This window comes from Macaca thibetana, chromosome 11 (assembly GCF_024542745.1).
Source record: "Macaca thibetana thibetana isolate TM-01 chromosome 11, ASM2454274v1, whole genome shotgun sequence".
Taxonomy (NCBI): domain Eukaryota; kingdom Metazoa; phylum Chordata; class Mammalia; order Primates; family Cercopithecidae; genus Macaca; species Macaca thibetana.
In genome coordinates, this window is record NC_065588.1 from 73,028,100 (window position 1) to 73,042,768 (window position 14,669).

General features: G+C 34.5%; 1 protein-coding gene across 3 annotated transcripts in view; it reads left to right on the forward strand.

The window, feature by feature from the left end:
• ZDHHC17 (zinc finger DHHC-type palmitoyltransferase 17) overlaps positions 1 to 13,356 on the forward strand; it is an 89,697-nt gene extending 76,341 nt beyond the window's left edge. For all 3 annotated transcript variants that reach the window (XM_050749295.1, XM_050749294.1, XM_050749296.1), the window contains 7 exons: positions 1,165 to 1,289; positions 2,403 to 2,465; positions 5,522 to 5,615; positions 6,420 to 6,503; positions 8,044 to 8,201; positions 9,039 to 9,133; positions 10,502 to 13,356. In XM_050749295.1, coding sequence (XP_050605252.1) covers positions 1,165 to 1,289; positions 2,403 to 2,465; positions 5,522 to 5,615; positions 6,420 to 6,503; positions 8,044 to 8,201; positions 9,039 to 9,133; positions 10,502 to 10,640 — 758 coding nt within the window. In that variant the 3' untranslated portion in view covers positions 10,641 to 13,356. The remainder of the gene's footprint in view (positions 1 to 1,164; positions 1,290 to 2,402; positions 2,466 to 5,521; positions 5,616 to 6,419; positions 6,504 to 8,043; positions 8,202 to 9,038; positions 9,134 to 10,501) is intronic.
• Positions 13,357 to 14,669: the final 1,313 nt, after the last annotated feature.

The window sequence follows — 14,669 nt, forward strand, 5'->3', positions numbered from 1 at the left end:
CCCCTGCCAATTTAATCCAGGTCCTGAGAGTTTGACCTATTTGTTTACATGTTATGTTAGCACCTTTTCAAAACTTGTGATAAATAAAAGTGCTGCCCCTGAGTAATGTCAGGCCTCAGCATTCTACACACTATTCTCCAGAATAAACAGCTGAAAGTTTGACTTCTTATTTACTCTCCGCTGGCTATACCGGTATATTTTGTGGAATAAGATTGGAAAAAGTTGGGGGAAAAGAGAGGACTGGAGAAAAAAGGAAAAGATAAATCACTTCTGAATATGCCAGTTGATCATAACTAATCTTTTCTTTCGTCTTTTGTTTCTCCTGTACGTCAAGTGGCTATTGAGTGTTTTGGTATTTTCCAAACAAATGTAGAATGATTTCCTTCAAGAAGCTGTTCCTTTTCTATCTGTGCTTCATGAGGAATGTAAACAGTGGGCACACATGATAATGTCAAAAGATCTGGTGAAATTCTTATATGATACTTGTATCTACATAAAATCTTACAAATGGTATTTGAGTGTACCTGGTGTTTTGTGTCTCAGAAATGTATTGCTGTAGTAACATTGCTTTATTTTTATAGTGTTATTTAAATTGTTTTTTCATAATTTACTTACGTTTCTAAATGCCTAATGTATTTTTTATGTTTTTATGAGATAGAAAAAATGTGAACATATAAACTGTTGCATAGAAACTATTTCTGTTTTAAGCAAGCTTATATTTTTTCTGAAATTAATTTCAGTGTGTTCAAAAAAAGGCAAAAGTGAGAATTTTTTTTTTTTTACTTTCCTATAGTTAAAAGCAATCTTTTAAATATATGAGTATGATATCTGTAGTATTTGGTAGATGCATAAAGATTGCAATGCATATACATAAAGTATATGTTAATAACTTTGAACATGAGAAATGCCTTCATTTTGTCAAAAAATTAGTCATTTAAAATTTTCATTGAATTTTTAATATATTCACTAACTTAAAGTGTCAGATAAGTCTACATGATTTAAAATTTATAAAGAAGTATTATTTTTATATGTAGTTATAAACATACAAAACGGCTTGTATTTTTTTTGACTGGTAGGTGTTTTGTAAACTTTTATAGATTATAAGTTTATATATAATAGTAATTCATTTATCATTGCTTCTTTAAATTCCTTAACCTTAGGCACATCTCAACTTTTTATTTATCCATCTTCCATTCCTTGCCAATAGTGTTGCACTTTTCTACAATTTTGGAAAATCTTGGAAATCAGATCCAGGGATTATTAAAGCAACAGAAGAGCAAAAGAAAAAGGTAGCAAAATACCAACTAAGTCACTTGTGTTTAACTGCCAAATTATTAGTATTTATAGCAGACATTAGAGTACAGAGGAAGTAACTATCTTTTAGAATATAAAGAAGTTTTAAGCTAAATTGAGATTATGTATCTTTTATTTGGTGCTCATCCTTGGTGCTGTTGTGATGCCTGTCCATAACACTTCCATGACATTTTATAATTTCATGTTTCCCTCCCTTACAAGACTGCTGTGATTGCTTTGAGGGGTGAATACAGTGTCTTAAACATCTCTGTAAATCTCCAGGAAATAATTTGCATTCAGTAGATGTTTGCTGAATGACTATGTCAACTAGAAGGTTAATAAATTGGTTGATAGTGCAGATACACTGTCCCAATAGCTAAAATATTTATATATACCATCCAGGGCATCCCTTTCTTATAATGCAGGTTATTAGGAAACCAATTTTTTTTTTTTTTTTTTGAGACGGAGTCTCGCTCTGTCGCCCAGGCTGGAGTGCAGTGGCCGGATCTCAGCTCACTGCAAGCTCCGCCTCCCGGGTTCCCGCCATTCTCCTGCCTCAGCCTCCCGAGTAGCTGGGACCACAGGCGCCGCCACCTCGCCCGGCTAGTTTTTTGTATTTTTTAGTAGAGACGGGGTTTCGCCGTGTTAGCCAGGATGGTCTCGATCTCCTGACCTTGTGATCCGCCCGTCTCGGCCTCCCAAAGTGCTGGGATTACAGGCTTGAGCCACTGCGCCCGGCCAATTTTATAATCTAACAATGTTGTATATTTACAGAACTGGACTAGAAGCATTTTAGATTATTTTAAGAGCTGTTTAATTTAGTCTCTAAAAAATTTTTTTTGATGAGTTATTCCAGTCCACGATAGACTAACACAATGGCAGATTCTTTTGGTTTAATCCCCTTTTTTCTGGGCAGCATAGAGATTGCTACCCTGTATTCTTACAGCAATGAAATAGCAGTAAATAAACAAAAGATTTTATTTCTCTTTTTGAACTGAAAACATCAGTAAATTAAAGATGAAAATCATGTTTATTGATTCATAGTGATGGCAAAAGAGTTGGTGAGCATTGTTCAGTTTTAAATTAAATATTATTTTTTTAATTCACAGACAATAGTTGAACTTGCAGAGACAGGAAGTCTGGACCTCAGTATATTCTGCAGTACCTGTTTGGTAGTATTTTCTTCTTTGTTCTTCCCTCCCTTCTCTTCCTCCTGACAGTGGCATAGCATAGCGGGTATGGGGTGTGGGGAAAAGGAAGAATTTCTTTCACTGAACACATTCCCTATCGTTAAAGGATGTCTCCTTCCCAAGGCGCTTATTCACTGATGATAGGCCTTGATTGCACTTTTGATTCAGAGGTGCCATTTATTTGTATTCATTCTCTTTCTCTTTTCTTGCTTAAAATGTTACTCAGTAAATTAAAAACTAAGAAAATATTTCAGATCAAAGGTTTATAATGATTCCCTAATAGATTGCTTTCTTTACTACCTAAGAAAATTTATACTTCTATTTAAAAGCCACATGGGAATATCCATTAGATAACTGTTAAGACAACATGGCCTCTAAACAAGTTCAATTGAGTAGGTGGTTTTTTATTTTTTATTTTTTTTTTTGGTATCAGAATGTTTATGTAACTTTGAACACTGTTTTATCATAGATTTTTAAAGTGGTCATCCTCACCCAGGTCATAGGCAAAGATATATATGAAATTACTAGTATATATTAATGAGTCAGGTATAGTACTATTGGATTGTTTATTATAGTACTATTGGATTGTTAAAATTGATGTTTACATCAATTTTCTGTAGGATAATACTCTTTTTTTTTTTTTTTTTTTTTTGAGACAGAGTCTCACTCTGTCACCCAGGCTGGAGTGCAGTTGCATGATCTTGGCTCACTGCAACCTCTGCCTCCCGGGTTCAAGTGATTCTCCTGCCTTAGCCTCCTGTGTAACTGGGATTACAGGCACGTGCCACCATGCCCGGCTAATTTTTGTATTTTTAGAAGAGACAGGGGTTTCACCACATTGGTCAGGCTGGTCTTGAACTCCTGACCTTGTAATCCGCCCGCCTCGGCCTCCCAAAGTGTTGGCATTACAGGTGTGAGCCATTCGGTAGGATAATACTCTTATGTTTTAATTATTTTTCGCTTAGTTTTTATTATTAGTATTTGTGAAAAATAGATATACTGCCACAGTGCTTAAATCATGTTTTTCTACATGGAAATTGAAATATTCCAAAGTCATACATAAAACTAACTGCCCTTTTACACTTATACACTGCAAGTGAGCTCATGTCTTAACGTCTGATTAATAATAAAGTCATTGACTTCATTTAGGATTATGGAATGAATTTTTGAAACAGTTCTAATTCTGCAAATTCTTAATTACACTTAATATTCTTTGACCAGTTATGATTTTGAATATTCAAAATATATACAGCTTCACGTTTGGTAGCAACTTTAGGATACCAACTAGATTCTTTTGTATATTCAGACATTCTGAAAACAGTTTTTGTTTCTATGTTTTATAATGGGTAACTTATAAGATTGATACTCTTTTTCTTAATATTTAGAATGTTTTAATATACTGCTTTTCTGTGGAAATACACTGTTCCACAAAGTATGCAGTGCTGATGTACTTGCCATATGGCAAACAAATTATATAGTCACTCAATACAGATAGCAGTTTCATTGTCAAATACACATTTGATGGCAAGAATAAGACTAATTTTGTCATCATAGCATAAATGTTTTATTATGTATTATAAGCCACATACTTCTTGTTGGAAAGAACATTTCCTATTATAAAATCTTGCAAATCAGCAGAGGTAGTTGTCATTATATGGGTATGCTTCACTTTGGTAAGTAGACAGGTCCCTAAGGCTTGTAGATCAGAGCTTTCTTAAAAATGAATTATGTGGTGATTGCACTCCTGCACTCCAGCCTGGGCCACAGAGTGAGACCCTGTCTCAAAAAAAAAAAGAAAAAAAAAAAGGATTACTTTGTAAGTGATCCCAGGAACCTCGAGACCAAGTCACGCCTTAGCCAGTTAGTCTGTTTTTCAGATTTTTGACTAGTGTTGCTGCTGAGGGTTGGAAGTGGGGATAAAAGTTGTTTGAATATCCTGCTGCCTTCTAAGTAGATTTAATCTCACAAGTGTGGTGAAGAGTAACTTACCCTTTTCTTTATTCCAGAGATAATTTTAGTAGATGTAAGAACTGTGTGTTCACTGTGCCTTTTCCTTTGTACCTCAAAATAGTGTGTAACCTTATGCAAACTAATGGAGAAATGGCAGTGCTTTTGTTGAAACACTGAAGTGTATTTATAAATTTTTTTCTGGCAAGAGTTAATAACTCCAGCTCTTTTATCATATATCTAGCATTAGGACTGCCAACCCTTTGAAGATCACCAATGAGTTTTTGTATTCACTTGGTCGATTTAGAGTAATGTAGGTTTTAAAAACCATTTCAAAATGCTTGAAAAACAAGACATCATAAGCATGAATTCTTTATTGCCAGTCAATAACTGAATAATGAATTTTATGTGTTTTTTTTTTTTTGCAAGAAATGGTGACTTCTTAAACATGTTCTGCATTCTTAGATATGGTCATACATTTCAGCAGGAGAAATGCTGTACCTTAATCTGAGATCTCAGAAGGCACTTTACTGAAGAGAAGTAGATGTATATATGTTGGTTTTTGCTGGACTTGTTAATTTGGGAAAGACAAATATTTTATTGATGATTTTGAATTTTAAGAGCTTTTTAAATTCACTTTTAGCCTGACCTTCCTAGTAAGGAATAATTTTATTTTATTGAAAAACAACCAACATCATAACCATTAATCATAATGGGACATCATTTAGAAGACTGGAGATTGATGTGTTTTTATTACTCAGAAATTTGAGGGATGTGAATTAAACATAGCATCATTCATCACATCAAATTGGTGTGTAATTCTTAGTTTTTGTAAATTGATGGTTCAGTTCCATTCTTGAGAGCATATTTTTTAGAGTAGCCTCATTCTTTTATTCTTTGTTTTTGTAGTTGAAATTTTATTAAACAAAACAATACTGATTTTTGGTTTTATTCATTTGGAAACCTTGATATAATCTTGTTTGAAATATATATTTTTATTTTTTTTATAATTATATTTTGAGAAAATAAATATTCAGCTTTTCTCTCTTAGTACAATGCCTTTCATAATCCTTTAACATGCCTATTAACAGATACGGAAACCAGTGAGGTCCAAACATTGTGGTGTATGCAACCGCTGTATAGCAAAATTTGATCATCATTGCCCATGGGTGGGTAACTGTGTAGGTAAGTTATATTAGTAATTTCTTATATATCATTCATTTAAGTTACTTTAGGTAATGAATAAAGTATAATATTAAAGTAGGCAGTAGAAAGTTTATTACTCTACCCTTCATTTCCCCAGTTATCTTCTGGTTGACAACACAGCAACTCAGTTGAGAGAGGGAGGGAAAAAATTACAAAATCAGTGCCTGATATCTTTTCTCTGTCAGTTCTATCTGGTGCCTACTCTTGATAAGGAGACAAAAATTTTTTTTTCTAGTTAAACTAGAGAGATGAAGGTAGTAATACTTGAAATGATATTATGTGCAGAGGCAAAGAGGAATGACAGATAAGAACTGTACACACCTCACTGTTCAAGAATGGTGTAGTCTAAGGAGATAAACTACATGGTTTGAGAGATGCCCGGGAGATTTTATGAGGTGACAGAAAAGAAACATTACAAAGATTGTGTACCTCTGTTGAGGAGAAACCTTTGAAAAATTGGATTGTAAAGTTTATAAAAGAAAAGGTAAAATAGGGCTATTTTAAACCTCACAAAGAATAGGATTAGAGGTCAGAATTGTGATTTATTTAGTTCTTTGGGACTTGAACACCATTGTCATCATTATATCTTTGTGTGTAGTTGTAAACATTCTTACTGTAAGATTTTTATTAAAACATTTTTCCAGAAAACCACTTTATAAAATAATGAATGTATGTGTGATTATCATCACAATTGTAGCACACCTTTCATGGCATACCCCTCAAAGGTGCATTACCCGTTGTTTTTTCTTAGCTGAAAAACCTTGCTTCTGTGTCGTTCTTCAGGTGCAGGCAACCATAGATATTTTATGGGCTACCTATTCTTCTTGCTTTTTATGATCTGCTGGATGATTTATGGTTGTATTTCTTGTGAGTACAATTCTTTTTTTGTCTTTTTAAAACAAATTTCTGCATACTCAGATTATACTTACCATACTAACAAATTACTATAATGACAAAAGTTGTTTAAATAAAATTATGGTTTGGATACCTTATGAAGCACAAAAGGGAAAAAAGATACAGCTCTATCAATTATGTCCAATACACAGTATAAGCAAACAGCAATTAACCACCTTTTAATACTTGTGTCCTCTGGAAAACATGTGGTTTAATAGGCTTTGAGAAGCTTCTGGGTAAAATGCATCAACATTTTCCACATCATGTGCTTGCTTTACTATAGTAGCTTATAGATTAAGTGATTGTCCTAGTTCTCTTTCTCACCAAGCAGTTGGGAAAATATACTTAAAATTAAATTTGCAGAGAACTTGAAATATTTTGAAAAGTAGGTATAATTATTGCCTATTAGAGAGTATTAGTAAATATCAAAAGTTACCTTTTTAATAAGAAGTTGTTATTCCATTGTGGGTTTCATACCTTAAAGGAAATGATAGATTTTTATCGCATTGAGAATGCAATCTGGAAAGAGGATACATCACTTACGATGCCTCAGGGCTTGGTGTTGCTTAGCATAATGATGTATTAGATCCTGGTTTAAATACAAGTCTTGGAAGGATGATTTTCTAGTCTTCCTGCCCCACAGATATTAAAAATAATCAGTGTTACTGCCCTCATGAACCAAGGGAGGTTACCACCTCAGTTAAAGATTAATAGGAAGATTTGGTCAAAGAACTTGACCTCATTTCTGGCCCAGCACACCTTAGAGAACACTTTCTTGTCAACAACAGCAGTACTTTATAGCAGCTCTCAAAGAGCAGGAGATCTTGCATTAGAAAAAGCCTACCTTGACCGGGCGTGGTGGCTCATTGCCTATAATCCCAGCACTTTGGGAGGCCTAGGCAGGTGGGCCAGTTGAGGCCAGGAGTTTGAGACCAGCCTGGGCAACATAGGGAGAGAGACCCCGTCTCTACAAGAAATACAAAAATTAGCCGGGTGTGATAGTGCATGCCTGTAATCCCAGCTACTCAGGTGGCAGAAGTGGGAGGATTGCTTGGGCCCAGGAGGTCGAGGTTGCAGTGAGCCTTGATTGAGCCACTGCACTCCAGCCTGGGTGACAGAGTGAGACCTTGTCTCAAAAAAAACGCCCATGTCACCATCCTGTTAATGTTATATGCCCTCCTTCAAAAAAATCTCTTTCATATCTCCTCTTTTTGTAAAGAAAATGTTTTTTTAAGTATTGTGTGATGCAATACCAATCAAATAAAATTGTTTATTCTGAAGATACAGTGATTTTTTTTTAAGATTGGCTACTGCTTTTCCATTTCTGTCTTTATGTTTTTTTGCTGAGATATAATAGGGTTATTTAAGAGTGTAAAAACATTTGCTATTGAATGTCATCAGTTAAATCTAGACCGTTTGACTATGTTTTCTAAATGGTGCCAGCACAAATGCCTGTATGAGGTGCTTGGATGATAAGATTGAGTAAATACAAGTACTTCTGTTCTGGCTTTAGACTGGGGACTCCACTGTGAGACCACTTATACCAAGGATGGATTTTGGACGTATATTACCCAGATTGCCACGTGTTCACCTTGGATGTTTTGGATGTTCCTGAACAGTGTTTTCCACTTCATGTGGGTGGCTGTATTACTCATGTGTCAGATGTACCAGGTATGTGCAAAGGCATTCTTTTTAGTGCACTAATTGAAAACTTTTCCATCCTTGCATAAAAGATAATAATATATTATCTTCCTAACCACTCCTGCTCTTCAAGGATTAATTTTATTTTTCAATTTAGTTTTCCTTTCTACCTCACTCTTGTGTTTTTAATGGTATTTTTACTCACAAATACTAATATTCAAAAGCTTTTTTTTTTAAAAAAGGAATTTTTAAAAGCTCATTCTTAGAGAGGCTGATATGGAGGTTGTCTGTGCATGAATAGTGTCTATCCATGCACAGTATCAAGTAACCTATCTTTAAATATTTTTCACATTTAACTGGCTACTTTTCACAGTCAAATGATACCATGTAAACTAGCTTTGATGATTTTCTGATGGAAAACCGAAAACAGACTTTGTTGTTTTTATCTTTATCCTAGTTGTCTTCAAATTAATTTTTTTTACATTAAGTATTTAGAAAGAATAATGGTTTGCAGCCTGGCACGGTGGCTCACACCTGTAATCCCAGCACTTTGGGAAGCCGAGGTGGGCGGATCACTTGAGCCCAGGAGTTTGAGATCAGCCTGGGCAACATGGTGAAACCCTATCTCTTATTTTTAAAAAAAAAAAAAAAAAAAAAAAAAAAGGGAGACTTAGCCACACATGGTGCCTGCGCCTGTAGGGGTTGGGGGCAGGGTGGTGGGGGTGGGATCACTTGAGCCCACCCAGGAGGCGTAGCTTGCAGTGAGCTCAGAATTTGCCATTGCACTTCACCCTGGGTGACAGGGGAAGGCCCTGTGTCAAAAAAAAAAGAAAAATGAATAATGGTTTGCTTTTTCTTTCCTCTTAGATATCATGTTTGGGTATTACTACAAATGAAAGAATGAATGCCAGAAGATATAAGCACTTTAAAGTCACAACAACGTCTATTGAAAGCCCATTCAAGTACGTACATATTTATAAATTTAATATTTTCCCTGGTCATAAACATTTTCTTACCAGAGTCTTAGTGATATGTAAAATAGCTTTTAAGCCTTTTTAAGATTTTTGTAGAAATAGCATCAGTTCACCATAACACCAAAACAGAATTCATCACATTAACTATATATAATAAAGTTGTGATATCTCCTTATATATTTTTTTTCTTTTTAATTTTAAATTTGTATTCAGTCTGGTGCTTAGAAATAGTAGGGTCCTAAGTATACGAAATGTTTACAACTTTGAGTTTTACTGAAGTTATTACCAACTCTTTAGCTTTTGTGGTGCTGTTGATTATGGCATACTTCTGGAAAGCAAGCAGACCTTTAAATAAAAACAGAGTTAGTTGGGTAGTTTTTAGAATTCTCCCATAGGTACAAAAATTATATAAGGCATAAAACTGTCTGCTTTTCTTTTCTTTTTTTTTTTTAGACAGAGTCTTGCTCTGTCACCCAGGCTGGAATGCAGTAGCGTGATCTCGGCTCACTGCAACCTCCACCTCCTAGGTTTAAGCAGTTCTCTGCCTCAGCCTCCCGAATAGCTGGGATTACAGGAGTGCACCATGCCCAGCTAGTTTTTGTGTTTTTAGTAGAGATGGGGTTTCATCATCTTGGCCAGGTTGGTCCTGAACTACTGACCTCGTGATCCACCTGCCTCAGCTTCCCAAAGTGCTGGGATTACCAACATGAGCCACTGGTGCACACCCGGCCAAAACTGACTGCTTTTCTAAAGGTGTTACTGGAGTACTAACATTTCGTGAACTTATCCTTGGCATTTCTTTTTTAAGTTGTTATCCTTAAGTTCACTGCCAAATTCATGCTATTTATAGTTATTTTGTCTTTTTTTTTTTTTTTTTTTCTGTTTTAGAAGTAGTTTGTCTCCTGCCAAAGAGCCACTACTTAAAGGTTTTTATCAAAAATTGCATTTGGAGCCAGGCATGTTAGGGCATGCCTGTAGTCCCAGCTACTTGGGAGGCTGAGGTGAGAGGATTGCTTGAGCCCAGAGTTCGAGGCCCGGCCGGGCAACATAGTAAGACCTCATCTCTAAAAATAAAAATAAAAATAAAAATGCATGTAACACAGGAAATATATGCACATTTGAATAAGTTTAAAATATAATTGTGTCTTTAAATTAGCAAAAGAAAAAATCGTTGGCAGAGCAGTGGAGAAACATGAAGGCATATATATTTTATAGTTAAAAATTGGTTCCTTCTTGCAAGTAACCTGAGTTTTTAAGTTTAGAAAAAAATCTATTTAACACGAAAATTATATTGAATTCATGTATTAAATCATTTGTACTGACTGCTGTGTTTTCTTTTTGGGGTGCCATTTTTAGCCACGGATGTGTAAGGAATATTATAGACTTCTTTGAATTTCGATGCTGTGGCCTCTTTCGTCCTGTTATCGTGGACTGGACCAGGCAGTATACAATAGAATATGACCAAATATCGGGATCTGGGTACCAGCTGGTGTAGCAACATCTTTATCCTATGAAGCATATTGCTGAGTGGTGCCTGAAAATTGTGTCTGTCCGTGTCTCTCTCACACTCGAATCCACATCCTTTGAACAAGAGCATGCTATGTGTAGGGCTAACGGTGAATTTTACAGTCTTTTTTTCAACACTTTTATTAACAAAAGTAAACATGGACAGAACACACTGCCATTTCCGGGAAGAGTAAAGATGATAAAAATAATTTTAATGGTTCTTAATGTGGAAATTCACAACATACTGAACTTTTGGGTTTTGTTCTCACAGTATTTTTCACAAAAAAGGTAAACTTACTCTGTTGACAGACATGGTGTACTGATCAGAAATGTTCAGTTTTAACTAAAACTAAATTTCTGTTACTTGGCTAAATGTTATGATGCAGTCTAGTAGGAGTATTGCATCTAATTCCAGGAGCATTGTTTTAAGTTGATTGACTAGTATTATGTACATTTTAGAATGTACACATAAATACTGTGATGAATATCATGTGATTGGGATCTACTGTGATGTTGTCTTCAAAGGCAGGAGAAAATAATGTTCACAATAAAATGTGCTAACAATGTTTTGTTCCTATCAGCTGTTGCAAATGCTGATATATTTCTAGTTCAGTGAAATAATCTGTAGTAACCTTGCTCTGAGGTTTTACGGTCTGATAATGAAACACTTGCATGAGTATAGTAAGTCATGTTATTTTGTTCAAATTTAAAAGCCCTACTAAGTGCATGATACACCACATAGAATGTATACTAGCAGATACTATCCAGTGGAGCATAAATTAGAATTTAATTTGATGTTCAAAAACAGTTCCATTTTTAACAGTTAACGTGGTATTTTCAAGAAAAGGCAGAATAATGCAAAATTCTCAGTAATAGTGATACATGGATATACTTCTTTTTAAAACCTCAGCTACAAAATAATTGTAGACAAAATAATGGCATTTAACTAAAGATGGAGCATGATCTGTGTACATAGCACATGTGAATATAAGAAAAGCTGATGGTATATTCTGGTTTTAATAAAATGACCTATCAGAAAGTAGAATTTCATCCCCAAGAGTATTTCACTTACCCAATATTGAGTAAGTTCTGAAACAGTTTTGGAAAAGATTTTCTTTTTGTTAAATGTGATGCACTGATCAGTTTTTGTCACAGCATTTTCATACCCTCATGGTGGACTACTAGTCACTGCTTCCATAAATATTGTTTACAGGGTGAGATTTGGTTTAGTCATCTTAAGTGCTGTAGCAAACTGTGGTTCGAGCAACCTGTGGGAAATCTGTGAGAGGGAATGGGGTGGGAGAGGGTGGGGGAATGGTGGTCAGACTAAGAACAGATCCTAGACCAGTGTAAAGAATGTGTATCTGTATATAAATAATTTATCAAATAGTTTTCTCTTTGTGTCGGTATGTGTTAGTGTTTTTAAAGCTGCTCATTTCATTTTATCCAACCAAAAAGAAAAGGGAGATAACTAATGAGCTTCTAGTGATGTTCAAAATTGCTGTTAATAGGCATTATACCCTGCAAGTTCACTGCATGTCTGATGCTTGGTAAAACTAGTTTTCCCTGTAAAATGCAGATTCCAGGTATTAAAGCAATCTAGTGGTATACCCGCCCCTTGCCTTAGTAAGAGGAGCAGTGAAATGTATATAGTTGATGTTCAGTATTTCCAAGTACCATTTTTATATAGTAGCTTATTTAACCATAAGTCACACATCAAAAAAAGATTACCCTTAGTGTATGTGTTTTAATATTAGAAAACTGGCATATGTACTTTATTTTTGAAAAGGGAAGAGATGGGTGTGGGGTGGCAATAGCATTGTGCCATTTTGTCATAGAATGTAAAAATTGGTTAACTTTACAAATGTCAGCTAGTTTTGACTACTAATTGGGGGAAATTTTAGATAATTTTTAAATTCAAAGTTATTTATAAAATGCTAGAATTTGTTTTAATTTTTTGTATTTTGAGCCACTTCACATGAAGACTCAGTTGCATTTTTATCGAATACATTTTTATCAACAGTTAAAGACTATGGTGGTTTTTTCAGAGTTTGGCTAAGAATGTTGTTACCATCTTCTTTGTTTGTGGTACAATATTCTTTTCAGTGCAAAAGAGATGTCATTCAGTTAAACAGACAAAAAAAACCCCTCTAGATGTGTAATTACATGGAAAATACTAGCAATGTGAATGCTTTTGTAGTAACCATCTTGTAGTACCTGCGAAATCTATAACTCAAATGGTCAGATGATCAGGAGCCAGCTATGAAGCAGTATACCATCTCTTTAATTATTTTGTAGGTCCTGTGTGTGGAACCAACTATAAACCCAGTTCTAAAGTTGTGTATGATGGTGAACCTTTGGGAATAGTTCTTATCAACTTAATTGGATACTTTTAGCAAATAGCAACTTAATTCTCAGCACTGAACATGAATTACTTCTTTGGAGTTTTTTTCATTCATATTTTTATTGTTTCCAGGAATTTATTTGATATTAATGGGCATAAAACAGCATCACTGTACTTAAGCTATGGATGTTTTTATTTTATATTTTCTTTATTTATAACTGTGCCAAGTATTATTTTGCTACTTACCGTGTTATTCTGTGGAAAGAAAAACCTGTAAAGTGTTTAATAAATTAGCCCTCCTTACATAAATTAAATGTCAAAATTTTGTAAAATATTAATCAGAATAAATACTGACTCTTAAGTGTGTGCTTGTTTATGATTTCACTCAATTTGCTTCAGGAAATTGATGAAATGTGATAGTGGTACCTATGATATGAAAAGATTATACATTAATATCCTGGTTAACTAGGAGTCAAGTGGCATAAGAACTTGGAAACGTAAAAGATAGTGTTAGTAGTCTAAAAAAAAAAAAAAATTCCAATCCTGTGTGTATGCATGTGTGTGTGTATTTTTTTTTAAATAAAGAATAATTTTTTTAAGAATTTTGAATTCCATGGAGTTAATTAGGATCCTCAGGGACTGTATGAATCTCCAAGTTTTAAATACGTCTAAATATACTAAAGAAAATACTGCAAAATGCACTATATAAAGAAAAATATTGCAGAATGAAACGAACCAAACGTTGATCTCAGTTACTTGAGAAGGTATACGTGGCAGAGAGAACTTCTCTATTTGGGACTTTAAAACGCAAAAATTATTAAGGAACCATTTCCTGTTGTTCCAGTGGTTGTTAATGGTTTGAGAACCCAGTGGTATTAAACAGGAATATTTTCAAGTTGGACTAATATATCCATAATTTTATGAGATTGAAAAAAATGCCCCACGAGCTGTCTGGAGTTCAAGGAACAATATCTTGAACAACTGTATAAAGTAAAGCAAGCCACTAGTTTTCATTCCACCCAAGTGTTTTCCTCCTCATTGTCTACTTTTTCTCTCCTAGTCCTTGCTAGATTGATAGATCATACCTGATATGGATGTCTGAGTCTAGGAGTTTTTAGACATAATTGGAAACAAGTGGTATATACCAGGACAGAAAATCTTAACATCTTGTCAGAAAGTAAAGTGCTTATCAGAGTTTTCTATTAAATATATTTATGTGACAAAATAGAAAAGCTATAATTCCAAGTAGATTGAGCATTCAGAATGTTCCTTGGTCTGTGTCAGCTAAGTCAGAAACTCAAGGAAACCAGACATGCCTCTTAGAAAACTCTTTTGCCTTTGAATTGGATACGAATGTTTTACTCAGATCAATTTTGCTAAAACTGTTACTCATTTACTAGGACTGACAAATATTTTTGATAGATGGCAATGTTTTTAGATTGTATCCATTCAAAGCATCAGAAAGTCTCATTGTTGCTGCTGCTTGGATCTGTAGGTTTACAGTTTTCATCAAAATTTGGAAATTTTTCAGTTACTCTTTCTTCAATTATTTTTCCTCCCCTCCTTTCAGGAAACTCTAATTTCATATATGTTAGGCCACTTGAGATTGTCTTCCAACTCACTGATGGATCCTTCGTTGGCTTTTAATATTCTTTTTCTCAGTGTTTTTTTTTA